Source organism: Myxocyprinus asiaticus, chromosome 7 (assembly GCF_019703515.2).
Source record: "Myxocyprinus asiaticus isolate MX2 ecotype Aquarium Trade chromosome 7, UBuf_Myxa_2, whole genome shotgun sequence".
Taxonomy (NCBI): Eukaryota; Metazoa; Chordata; class Actinopteri; order Cypriniformes; family Catostomidae; genus Myxocyprinus; species Myxocyprinus asiaticus.
In genome coordinates this window covers 25001717-25013933 of record NC_059350.1, presented here as the reverse complement: position 1 = coordinate 25013933, position 12217 = coordinate 25001717, and the positions used below count along the sequence as shown (strand labels likewise).

Sequence of the window (12217 nt, the reverse complement as noted above, 5' to 3'; positions counted from 1 at the left end):
TGGATAAATAGTGCATCATAAATAAGTGGGTGGAGGCTGTTTCACACAAACAACTGGTTAGACACCATCAACACACCATACCCAAACATCAATTTGGAACCTCTCTCAGACAGTGGTCATTGATAAATGGGTGGATTTCTTTATTTGTACTTTTCTTAATGAACTCATAATCTGAGAAAACGATTTTGTTTGGCTCCATTCAAATTGCCCACAGTCTGGAGCTCTACCTTGGTAATTTTGGAAATGACACCACTAGCCCTTTCTGTTATCTGGGCTAATGACACCATGCATTAGTAGCTGTTGTGTAACACCATCATTCACACACTCTGACTTGACATTCTCATCTCCATTATTTTCTCTCTCTAATTGAAGTCAATGCTCCAAAAACATGGAGGGACTAATACATGGCAATTATTTTCCATTTCATATTCCCTCTGCTTATTGTATATATTTGTAAGTCTGATGGCAAAATATATAGTGCAATTAATAACAGGGGGCAGTAAACAGTCTCTAGACATCAGAGGTCAGATTTTTTATTTTTTTTGGCTGGCTCAAACTAAAGCAGATTGCACATTGTAAGATTTTTACAGTCCTTTACGAATGGTGCTTGTCAGACTGTACGAAATGATCCTAGTGAGATCTTGGGTAAAAGCCATGGCACAGTGTGCAACATTATGACAGACTGTGCGATACACATCGTAGCCAAGACTCTGTCTTGCCAAGTCCCAGTCGTCCAGATTGACAGCACTGACTGGGCGTTGTATCTAATCTGGGTATCGTGATCAAAGTCTGCCAATTTTGCCCCGCGACAAGAGAAGTCCCTGAAATCAGTCTCAGAAGGCAATATCAGGGCCAAAATGATACAGTTTTAACAGACTAGTAGTCAGTTGTGGTTTTACACTTTACAGTAACAATAGCAATCTTCAGAAGTCTGTCTAAATCATATTGTCTACATCTGTCTTCATTATTTTTAGAGGATCATGATATTGCAGAATTATGTGTTGTAACATCAAACATTAAAATCTAAAGGAGTATGAACAAAACAATACAGACCTTGTAGATGACTCGCCTTGGTCCTTCCTTTGGGTGTTATGTGAATGTAGGAAAGAGAAATATATAAATGTGAAAACTGTGTCATTTCAAATTAATCTACAGTTTACAGTCGCCTTATTAGCTACAAATGACACATAAGTACAGATTCATATGATCTAGTGTATCATGAAATACATCATGCATACAAATGCACAAAAAGAAACAGCCGAGAATGTAACAGCCAGTTTAAAACACAATGCATGGATAAATTCAATCATTAGCAAATATGTGCAGGGGTTAAATTGGGATTTTTGAAGGGGGGGGGACCCTAACACCAGCGAGGTGAAGTGACTGTCTGCCGCATCCAGTTAAAACAGTACCGTTCTAAGCAAATATAGCAAACCAGGTTCCAGCACAGAGTAGATGAAAGTATAATGCTTATATAATTAAGTTTAAAGAACTTTAACCCTTTAAGCTCTGAAGGAGTTTTTAAAGATTTCCCTTTTCAGTGGCATACCCAAAATTAAAGGCTTGTAACAACAACAACAACAACAACAACAACAACAAAATAGGTCAAATGTTTGGTATAATAATAAAAAAATATTTTAAATGTTTTATTAATATACATTATGATAAATGCTGAAAAAAAATGTCAGCCAAAATGTAATTTAAAAATTATTATTATTTTTTTTTAGATTTTACATTGTACTGTATATCTCAGGGTGTAAATAAGGTGGCTCTAAAAAACTGCTTTTTTTTTGTTCCCAATCATGTCACCTATAACCAGGGTTGGGAGGGTTACTTTTGAAATGTATTTCACTACAGATTACAGAATACATGCTGTAAAATGTAATTTGTAAAGTGTTCCGTTAGATTACTCAAGGTCAGAAACGTATTTGAAATACTTTGGATTACTTCTTCAGCAGTGGTAGATTTTTTCACTTGTTTTGACTATAAAAACTCTGCCAGTACAGTTAGACAAAATACACATTAAAAATACATTCTCTGAAAAACCTAATTATCTTATGCAGTGTTGTTTCTAAAACAAGATCAATCAAACTGATCTTGTTTTAAGGATTTTTAGATATTTTTACAGGAAAACAATAAAAAAAATTATTATCAAGAATAATATTTTTGCCCTTATATCAAAGGTCTTACTAGACAAAAATAAATTATGATCCAATTTGAATTTTCTTGATAAAAAAATATGTTCGTGCCTGGTAACACGTGCATGTAAAATGGCTAGAAATAGCATTTTAGCTTAATGTAAAGCTGACAATTTACACAAGGTTTATTTCTATTTCTGCTCCAAACTTACTTCAAACTTACTTCTCTGTCTGCTCGTATGAATGTAACACATCATAAGAAAGTGTTTCACCGCTGTTCAAATGCACTTTGGATCGCATAATTTATATGTATAAATGTTTTCCATCTGAAAGGACTAAATATTAAATGAAACAAATGAAAATAAAATGCAAAGTAATCTCTTCAGTAATCAAAATACTTTTTGAATGTGTCATGTACTTGGCACCATCTACTGGTGGCCATATGTAATTAGAATGATTGATCGCATGACTCTCTGCCCATATATGGAGGACTATCACCACTGGTTGGAGCAATCTGAACCCAATCTGATGGGTTTAGCATTCCATGATGCTACAGAATTTCCGGTGACTTCATCTAATCCAGGAAAGCTAAAGTGTTTGTAGCCAGATAGCAAGATACCAGATAGCCAGATGCTGTGTACACATTGTGCTTTGTGTTGGTTTTCAAATGATCTATGCATCCAATTACTTTGGATGTGGGCTCATTTGAAAGATAATCACCCCCTCTTAAGTAATGGTATGTGATATTTTGTGTTCTGTTTATTTTTTGTGAAGTTATAAGCAAAAACAAGCTGTTCACATCAAACATGTATGTCAAAGACATATACTTAGCTATTACTTGCTATATTTTTGTCTGTGAGTAAAACAAATAAACTGGTTGTATTTTAATCTTTGAGAGCTTTTCCCAATTTTTTTTTTAATGTTTTTTTAATGATTACAATAATGTCTAAAAAGCAATATTTTTAATAAATGATCAAAACGGAACACTTCTAATTTGTCTTCAAATTTCAAAGCACTTGTTCAGTTGTGGTCACAATGCCTGCATGCATTGAAAAGAAGAGCTTCTAAGCTTTCAAATGATACATATTTTATTTTGTTCAAGACTGTAGTTATTAATATTTTGATATTTTTTTTCTGCTGGCAGGCCCATCCGAGCTTAGAGGGTTAAAGGTGTTTATGAGTGAGCACACTAACTAAATATGCATAAAAAATGCTGAACTGGACCCTGCATGCAAGAAATATAATGAAGTGACAAACAAACTGCCAAAACATTTTTTATTTTTTGAATCTGAGGTGCCGGAAAGCTGTTCCGGACTGTTCCACCTCAATTTAACCCCTGTTCACGTGCATATCAAAAGATGCTCAGTGTTTTGCAAGCAAATTCAATAAGCTTAAGCAAATTAATATGCCATATGTACAAGGAGCCCTACTGAATGTTTTAGCAGAAGTCTAGCATATTGTGTGTTTAAGATAATGCTTTTCAGCAGATGGTTTCATGGTCTATTTAAGTTTCATGACCTTATACATGATATAAGGACATATGGAAGATGAGGCAATGGACTTAATCAGTTCGACAATTCGAATGCTGCTGATACAATTTACCAAGACAGAGCACTACTTCATATTGGGCCATCATAACACAGAATGTGGTTATAAATGTGAAATGGACAAAAATGTTACTGTCCACTTGAATCGCCTTTTCCCTTTCTCTCTGAGAGAAAGACTTCAATCAGTAGTTTAAGGACAAATAGACCTACATCAGGCCCACTGTTGTCTGTAACAACAGAGCATGGAATATACTGATTCTTTTGGGTGGCTATTAACTCATTTTCATTTGCTAAATGCAAAATGGACAAACATTTTTGAATGATGAAATAAGCTGAAGAGTGAAACATGTGGGAGGTAGGTACAGAAAAAGTTATGTAAGGAAATCAGACAAACAAATGAATGACTGACGACCTCTGTCACAGATGAACAGACAGGAAATAGAAGAGCAGCTGCCAGGGGTTTGTACCTACTTTGTAGGACTGCAGGTATGCAACGCCTTCATATGAGGCTTCCAGGTAGCAACGGAAACCGAGTTCTCATCAGCCGCATAGCTACGCCACACACACTACATGCAAAAAATATATAAAACCAAAGAACAAGGGATAAAGGAAGAAGAGGATAAAAGGAAAAGGGCGGTAGAGAAGAAAGAGAAGGAGAAAAAAAAATGGGAAAAAGCAGATTAGTAGAAAAACAACAAAGGTTTCTTTTCGGTCAACGCAGGCACCCATACATGCCTGTGCACAGGGACTGTAGACTCATAGTGACGCCAAGTGGCCTCAAGGTAAGGACGACTACCGTCAGTGGAGTAATATCGCCACACAGCCTTATACAAGGTTAGGGAGAGTGAGAACACAGTGAGAAGAAACACAAGAAACACATTGACATAGCTATCTAAATGAGGACATACAGTACCTTGACTTCTATTGTTTTTACATAAAGCTAATTATAAATACTACCAACATAATCTCATGACAACTCATACTAATTTCTTATGAGATGGTGAAATTGTAAGAAGGCTTGACTTGCATGAAAGATGTGAATTTAATTCCCACAGAGACCAACCAATCAACAAACAGAATTTCAAATCGATAAAATACAGGCCTCAAATTTTAGCTATCCTCCTATCCAACACTTTATTTTAAGAAAAGAAACAGCTGTGAACAAATTTGGCTACTCATTCATTCTTTATTTATCAATGCAGTACAAATGAATGATGTTTGTCAGTAACCTCTAATATGCTCCCGTCATCGTTCCAAACCCAATGTTTTTTACTTCCATGGTTAAAAAAAAAATATATATATATATACAGGTGCATCTCAATAAATTAGAATGTCGTGGAAAAGTTCATTTATTTCAGTAATTCAACTCAAATTGTGAAACTCGTGTATTAAATAAATTCAATGCACACAGACTGAAGTAGTTTAAGTCTTTGGTTCTTTTAATTGTGATGATTTTGGCTCACATTTAACAAAAACCCACCAATTCACTATCTCAAAAAATTAGAATACATCATAAGACCAATAAAAAAAACATTTTTAGTGAATTGTTGGCCTTCTGGAAAGTATGTTCTTTTACTGTATATGTACTCAATACTTGGTAGGGGCTCCTTTTGCTTTAATTACTGCCTCAATTCGGCGTGGCATGGAGGTGATCAGTTTGTGGCACTGCTGAGGTGGTATGGAAGCCCAGGTTTCTTTGACAGTGGCCTTCAGCTCATCTGCATTTTTTGGTCTCTTGTTTCTCATTTTCCTCTTGACAATACCCCATAGATTCTCTATGGGGTTCAGGTCTGGTGAGTTTGCTGGCCAGTCAAGCACACCAACACCATGGTCATTTAACCAACTTTTGGTGCTTTTGGCAGTGTGGGCAGGTGCCAAATCCTGCTGGAAAATGAAATCAGTATCTTTAAAAAGCTGGTCAGCAGAAGGAAGCATGAAGTGCTCCAAAATTTCTTGGTAAACGGGTGCAGTGACTTTGGTTTTCAAAAAACACAATGGACCAACACCAGCAGATGACATTGCACCCCAGATCATCACAGACTGTGGAAACTTAACACTGGACTTCAAGCAGCTTGGGCTATGAGCTTCTCCACCCTTCCTCCAGACTCTAGGACCTTGGTTTCCAAATGAAATTCAAAACTTGCTCTCATCTGAAAAGAGGACTTTGGAACACTGGGCAACAGTCCAGTTCTTCTTCTCCTTAGCCCAGGTAAGACACCTCTGACGTTGTCTGTGGTTCAGGAGTGGCTTAACAAGAGGAATACGACAACTGTAGCCAAATTCCTTGACATGTCTGTGTGTGGTGGCTCTTGATGCCTTGACCCCAGCCTTAGTCCATTCCTTGTGAAGTTCACCCAAATTCTTGAATCGATTTTGCTTGACAATCATAAGGCTGCGGTTCTCTCGGTTGGTTGTGCATCTTTTTCTTCCACACTTTTTCCTTCCACTCAACTTTCTGTTAACATGCTTGGATACAGCACTCTGTGAACAGCCAGCTTCTTTGGCAATGAATGTTTGTGGCTTACCCTCCTTGTGAAGGGTGTCAATGATTGTCTTCTGGACAACTGTCAGATCAGCAGTCTTCCCCATGATTGTGTAGCCTAGTGAACCAAACTGAGAGACCATTTTGAAGGCTCAGGAAACCTTTGCAGGTGTTTTGAGTTGATTAGCTGATTGGCATGTCACCATATTCTAATTTTTTGAGATAGTGAATTGGTGGGTTTTTGTTAAATGTGAGCCAAAATCATCACAATTAAAAGAACCAAAGACTTAAACTACTTCAGTCTGTGTGCACTGAATTTATTTAATGCACGAGTTTCACAATTTGAGTTGAATTACTGAAATAAATGAACTTTTCCACGACATTCTAATTTATTGAGATGCACCTGTATATATATATATATATATATAAATAATTTTCCTATTAAAATCATGGTTTAGGTTTAGGATTTGGGTAAGGAGTTAGACTTTCTGGTAAGGTTTAGGTTTGGGGTTAAACTTAGGAAAAATCATAATATCATTCATTGGATTGTTTATTTTTCTCTATGGGATAAATGTTAACAATTTCGTATATTTTGCCATCAAACTATTACGACTTGTCATGAGACCGGATTGATACTAGAGACTAAACCTAAACATACTGCTAAAAGAAAAATACTAGTTTAAGAATGCAATGTTTTAATTAATCTTTTTTTTTTTTTTAAATGAGGATGTCTCCATGTCTTCTGAGGACAAACACACACACACATAGACAATATTAAGGGTTCACCCAGTGTGTTTCCACAACTTTGAGTGCAGGACATGTTTACAAAACAAGACAATTACTGCTGCAGTCTCTTAATCCCTGGTGTCAAATCCAAATCCTGTCATATCTAAACTAGCGAGACATTGGCTGTCCACACAAGTAAAATCAGCTGCAAAATTAACTATAGGCTTTTTTCCCTTAGATAAGACTAAACACAATCTCAGCCATCTCATAAAGTATTTATTGAGCAACAAAAACCATTGTGGTGAATAATGTATACTGTATGCATCAATCACAGTTACTTAAAAAAGATATGGGAACATGAGCAAACAGTACCCTACTCAGAGACATGACAGTTCCCCAAGATTTCTGTTAAATTCCTTTGTCATAAAAATACTGTATAATATCATCCATTAAATGTCACTGAGAATGTAAAGGCAAAATGTGAAAGCTCTTAAGTCTGACCTGTATGAGGCAGGCGGCAGGGTTCCTTCTCTTCTCAAAGTGCTTCTGTCTGTGCTGTTCTTGTACCTTCAGAGCAAAACCAGACCCCAGAATACCCTGCAATGCAAGTGCAGTGGAGTCATGTCACTATCAATAGGAAGTGGACAATGGGCTATAGGAAACAAATTCATGCAGTGATGAGCGCTCAACATTTGGTTGAAAAGTTATTATAATGGTGATTTATTAAACCACATCCTCTATTTTATGCTTATGTATCAATGTTGATGTGTCAGATCCAAAGCCACCAGACATAGGAAGTTATTTTCCCACAAGCCATCAGCCATCATCAGACTCTCACCCAGTAGCTCCGCCCTTATTAATCCCCTCATCCCACTCAATTGTATAACAGCTTTATTGCACATGTCAAAATATTTGCACTCATAACATACACTACAATACTACATGTGTATATATAAAATATAGTGCAAAAGTTTTAGGCATTTGTGAAAAAATTTGTATAGTGAGGATGTCTTCAAAAAAAAAAACAACTGTTGTAGGACTCCTTGTTCTACTTCTATTCTGTTTGCAAAAGGAATGCTTGCATTTCTAAAGTTTATATTTCCTAAAGCAGAAGATTTAAAGTAACTGTGTATATACACCGATCAGCCACAACATTAAAACCACCTGCCTAATATTGTGTAGGTCCGCCTCGTCTCGCCAGAATAGCGCCAATCCGCATCTTAGAATAGCATTCTGAGATGCTATTCTTCTCACCACAATTGTACCACAATTGTACAGAGCGGTTATCTGAGTTACCATAGACATAGGAGAGATGAGTCGAAATACATTTTTGTGATGATCAATATTTTGCCACAAATTCTGTTGATTGAGCTTAACTTGCACTAAACCTGGAACATTCCTTTAAATGTTGAGATGTGGGGACTGTATTTTGAATTTTAGGTGTTTACACAAATTTACACAATGTTGTAAATTTTGTGTTAAAATGTGTACCTGACATGACAAGTCTACTCATAATTACACATGCAATATGAAATTATATGGAAATAATAGGCTACATGGAATTTGTAAATAATAATAAAAAAACCTAAAATGTGGTTAAATAGTGAAAAACAAAATATAAAATAAAATATACATTTTCACAAACTATATATTGCAGAAATTTGCATACCCCTTTTGTTTTAGGCCTATACGTTTTCACACCCCTTTCAGAATGTATGCAAATACAAGAGATAAAAGATTATATATTTTATGTAGTACTGTCCTTCAAAAGCTACATTACACAAAATGTACTGTAATTTACACAAATCATCCTGTTGATGCAAAAAAGTTTGCATCCCCTTGGTTCTTGTGTTGCCTTCTTGAGCATCAATGAATGTTTGCACCTTTTGTATTAGTTGTGTATGTGTCCATCAATCGTCCTTAGTGTCAAAAGCTGGATGTCTATATCATTTAGCCACTGTTGGGAAGAATTCTAATGTGCAGAAGATGGTAGGAAACCAAAGAATGTACAGTGTTTTTCTTAAGAAAAGTGGGCAGCTTCACTGCTCAGGACAAAGCAGGGACTCATGAACAATTATTACACAAACAGTCATTAATCATAGAGAAAGCATCACACCATATTAAAGGGTTTGCTCTTGTGCCAGTAGTTCTCAAGCTCGCGTGCAGTCTGTCTCATGAAAGCGCACAGGAGATCAATGGTCGGTGTAGAGTTTCACTTAATAATACATCAGATTTCGGTTTGTTTCTCACCAAACCTTAATGTATTCTTTCAGAACAAGACATGAGTCGCATACAATAATTTGTTAGACTTCTGAATTATACTTTTGCGTCCTTCTGAAGCTTGAAGATGTTGTCACCATAAACTGCCATTGTGTGACATCACTGAGCACATTTTTTTTCCCCACAATTTCTCCCTTTGTGTTAAGAAAAAGAAAGAAAATCATATGGAGTAATAACAACACAGGGGTGAGTAATCGATGACTGAATTTTCATTTTTGGGTGAACTAATACTTTTAGAACCAAGGGAAAGTAAACTTTTGAACCGGGGCGTTTGTTTAAATTCAGTTACCATTTTGTGTTGTGGAATATAAAGTATGTGAGTATCTGTTGTCAAATAGCTTCTTCAAGGTAGTACTAAATACATTTTTATGATACCTCTTATTTTTTTTAAACAACATGGACACATCAGGGTTTTAGGTGCACAAGCAGTGCGTAGAACTGCCCCATGTTTTCCATGAATTTACAATCTTGTCCGTGTTAAATGACTCTAATATTAGCAGTGGGTTTTACCAGTGTTTTCGGATGAAGCATTTGCAGTCAAGTCTTGAGATGTAACTTCTCAGGGAGTGCTAATTACTACTGTGTTGACTCATTATTTTCCCAAACCAGTCGGCAGATAGAGACAAAAAAGAAATCTCAGGATATATTATTTCTTTAGATAGGAATCATTTTAGATAAAACTAATCTAAATTGAAAGGACAAACTGAAAATGAAGTAGAAATAAAAAACAAAACTAAAATTCGAAACATTAATAACTCTGGTTTTAATGACTAATGCAGCTTTCACTTTCTTTAGTCTATGTTTGAGTGGAAGGGAAAAAGCAACAAATAAAAGTTAAAATAAATAATATAATATTATTTAAATAAATAAATAAATAATTAAAATAAGCTTAAAATATTGATGTTGAGTTTATGGTTACAATTTGAATTCAGATACATGAACAGATTCATTCGGACTCGACTCAGACTCGGCCTGTTATGGACTCAGTCTTGAGTCCAACTTGGCCCCTTTTGGAATCGGACTCGACTTGGACTCGATTGTTTAAAAACTCGGACTTGACTTGGAGTCGACTAAGGTGGACGCGAATCCAACACTACTGTATATACAATATATATATATATAAATATTATATATATATATATATATACACACGTATATGTACACTGTTGGAAAAAAGTTTGGAATAATGTACAGATTTTGCTGTTTCGGAAGGAAATTGGTACTTTAATTCATCAAAGTGGCATTCAACAGATCACAAAATATAGTCAGGACATTACTGATGTAAAAAACAGCATTATCATTATTTGAAAAAAGTCATTTTGATCAAATCTAGATAGGCCCTATTTCCAGCAACCTTATCCTTGAGTAATCATGCTAAATTGCTAATTTGGTACAAGAAAATCACTTGCAATAATATCAAACACAGCTGAAAGCTATTGGTTCATTAAATTAAGCTTAACATTGTCTTTGTGTTTGTTTTTGAGTTGCTACAGTATGCAATAGACTGGCATGTCTTAAGGTAAATATTAGGTCAAAAATGGCAAAAAAAGAAATAGGTTTCTCTAGAAACTCATCAGTCAATCATTGTTTTGAGGAATGAAGGCTATACAATGCTTGAAATTGCTAAAAAAAACTGAAGATTTCATACAAAGGTGTACACTAAAGTCTTCAAAGACAAAGGACAACTGGCTCTAACAAGGACAGAAAGAGATATGGAAGGCCCAGATACAACTAAACAAGAGGATAAGTACATCAGAGTCTCTAGTTTGAGAAATATACACCTCACATGTCCTCAGCTGACAGCTTCATTAAATTCTACCTACTCAACACCAGTTTCATGTACAACAGTAAAGAGAAGACTCAGGGGTGCAGGCCTTATGGGAAGAATTGGAAAGAAAAAGCCAATTCGAAAAGAAAAAGAAAAGGTTAGAGTTGGCAAAGAAACACAGACATTGGACAACAGACAACTGGAAAAGAGTGTTATGGATCTTAACCCCATTGAACTTTTGTGGGATCAGCTAGACTGTAAGGTGCGTGAAAAATGCCCAACAAGACAGCCACATCTATGGCAAGTGCTACAGGAAGCGTGGGGTGAAATGTCACCTGAGTATCTGGACAAACTGACAGCTAGAATGCCAAGGATCTGCAAAGCTGTCATAGCACCATGTGGAGGATTTTTTGATGAGAACTCTGAGTAGTTTAAGAAGTTCTGAATTTTTTTTTCAAATTGTAATAGTAATTTTTCACGTTACTAATGTCCTGACAATACATTGTGATCAGTTGTATGCCACTTTTGGTGAATAAAAGTACCAATTTCTTTCTAAAAGAGCAATATCTGTACATTATTCCAAACTTTTGGCCGCCAGTGTGTGTGTGTGTGTGTGTGTGTGTGTGTTATATATACACACACACAGTGGCAAGAAAAAGTATTTGAACATTTTGGCATTAGTTGGTTTTCTGCATTAATTGGCCATACAATGTGATCTCATCTTCATCAAAGTCACAAGTATAGACAAACACAATGTGCTTAAGCTAACAACACACAAACAATTGTAATCTTTAATGTCTTTATTGAACACATCCCATTAAACATTAACAAAACTGTGGAAAATGTAAATGAACCCTTGGATTTAATAACTGGTCGATCCTCCTTTGGCAGCAATAACCTCAACCAAGCGTTTCTGGTAGCTGCGGATTAGACCTGCAAAATGTTCAGAAAGAATTTTGGACTATTATTCCTTACAGAACTGCTTCAGCTCAGCCAAATTCTTAGGATGTCTGGTGTGAATGGCTCTCGAGGTCATTCCATAGAATCTCTATTGGGTAAAGGTCTGGGCTCTGACTGGGCCACTCCAAAAGGTGGATTTTCTTTTTTGAAGACAATCTGTAGTGGATTTACTTTGACGTTTAGGGGCATTGTCCTGCTGCATCACCCAACTTCTACTGAGCTTCAGCTTGCAAACAGCCACCCTGATATTATCCTGTATGATATCAGGGATTCATTGTTCCCTCGATGATGGCAAGAGGTCCAGGCTCCAAAGCAG

The 12217-nt window shown here is 36.0% G+C and overlaps 1 protein-coding gene across 4 annotated transcripts in view; it reads right to left on the bottom strand.

Moving 5' to 3' along the window:
• The window catches only part of LOC127443771 (potassium voltage-gated channel subfamily KQT member 5-like), a 205899-nt gene that overhangs the window by 17986 nt on the left and 175696 nt on the right, over positions 1 to 12217 (bottom strand). For 3 of the 4 annotated variants that reach the window (XM_051702633.1, XM_051702634.1, XM_051702636.1), the window contains 3 exons: positions 7395 to 7490; positions 4157 to 4251; positions 1054 to 1080 (listed from right to left, as the gene is read on the bottom strand). In XM_051702633.1, the coding sequence (XP_051558593.1) occupies positions 1054 to 1080; positions 4157 to 4251; positions 7395 to 7490 (218 nt within the window). Of the gene's footprint in view, positions 1 to 1053; positions 1081 to 4156; positions 4252 to 4416; positions 4510 to 7394; positions 7491 to 12217 lie in introns of all 4 variants that reach the window. The other variant, XM_051702635.1, reaches the window with a different exon arrangement.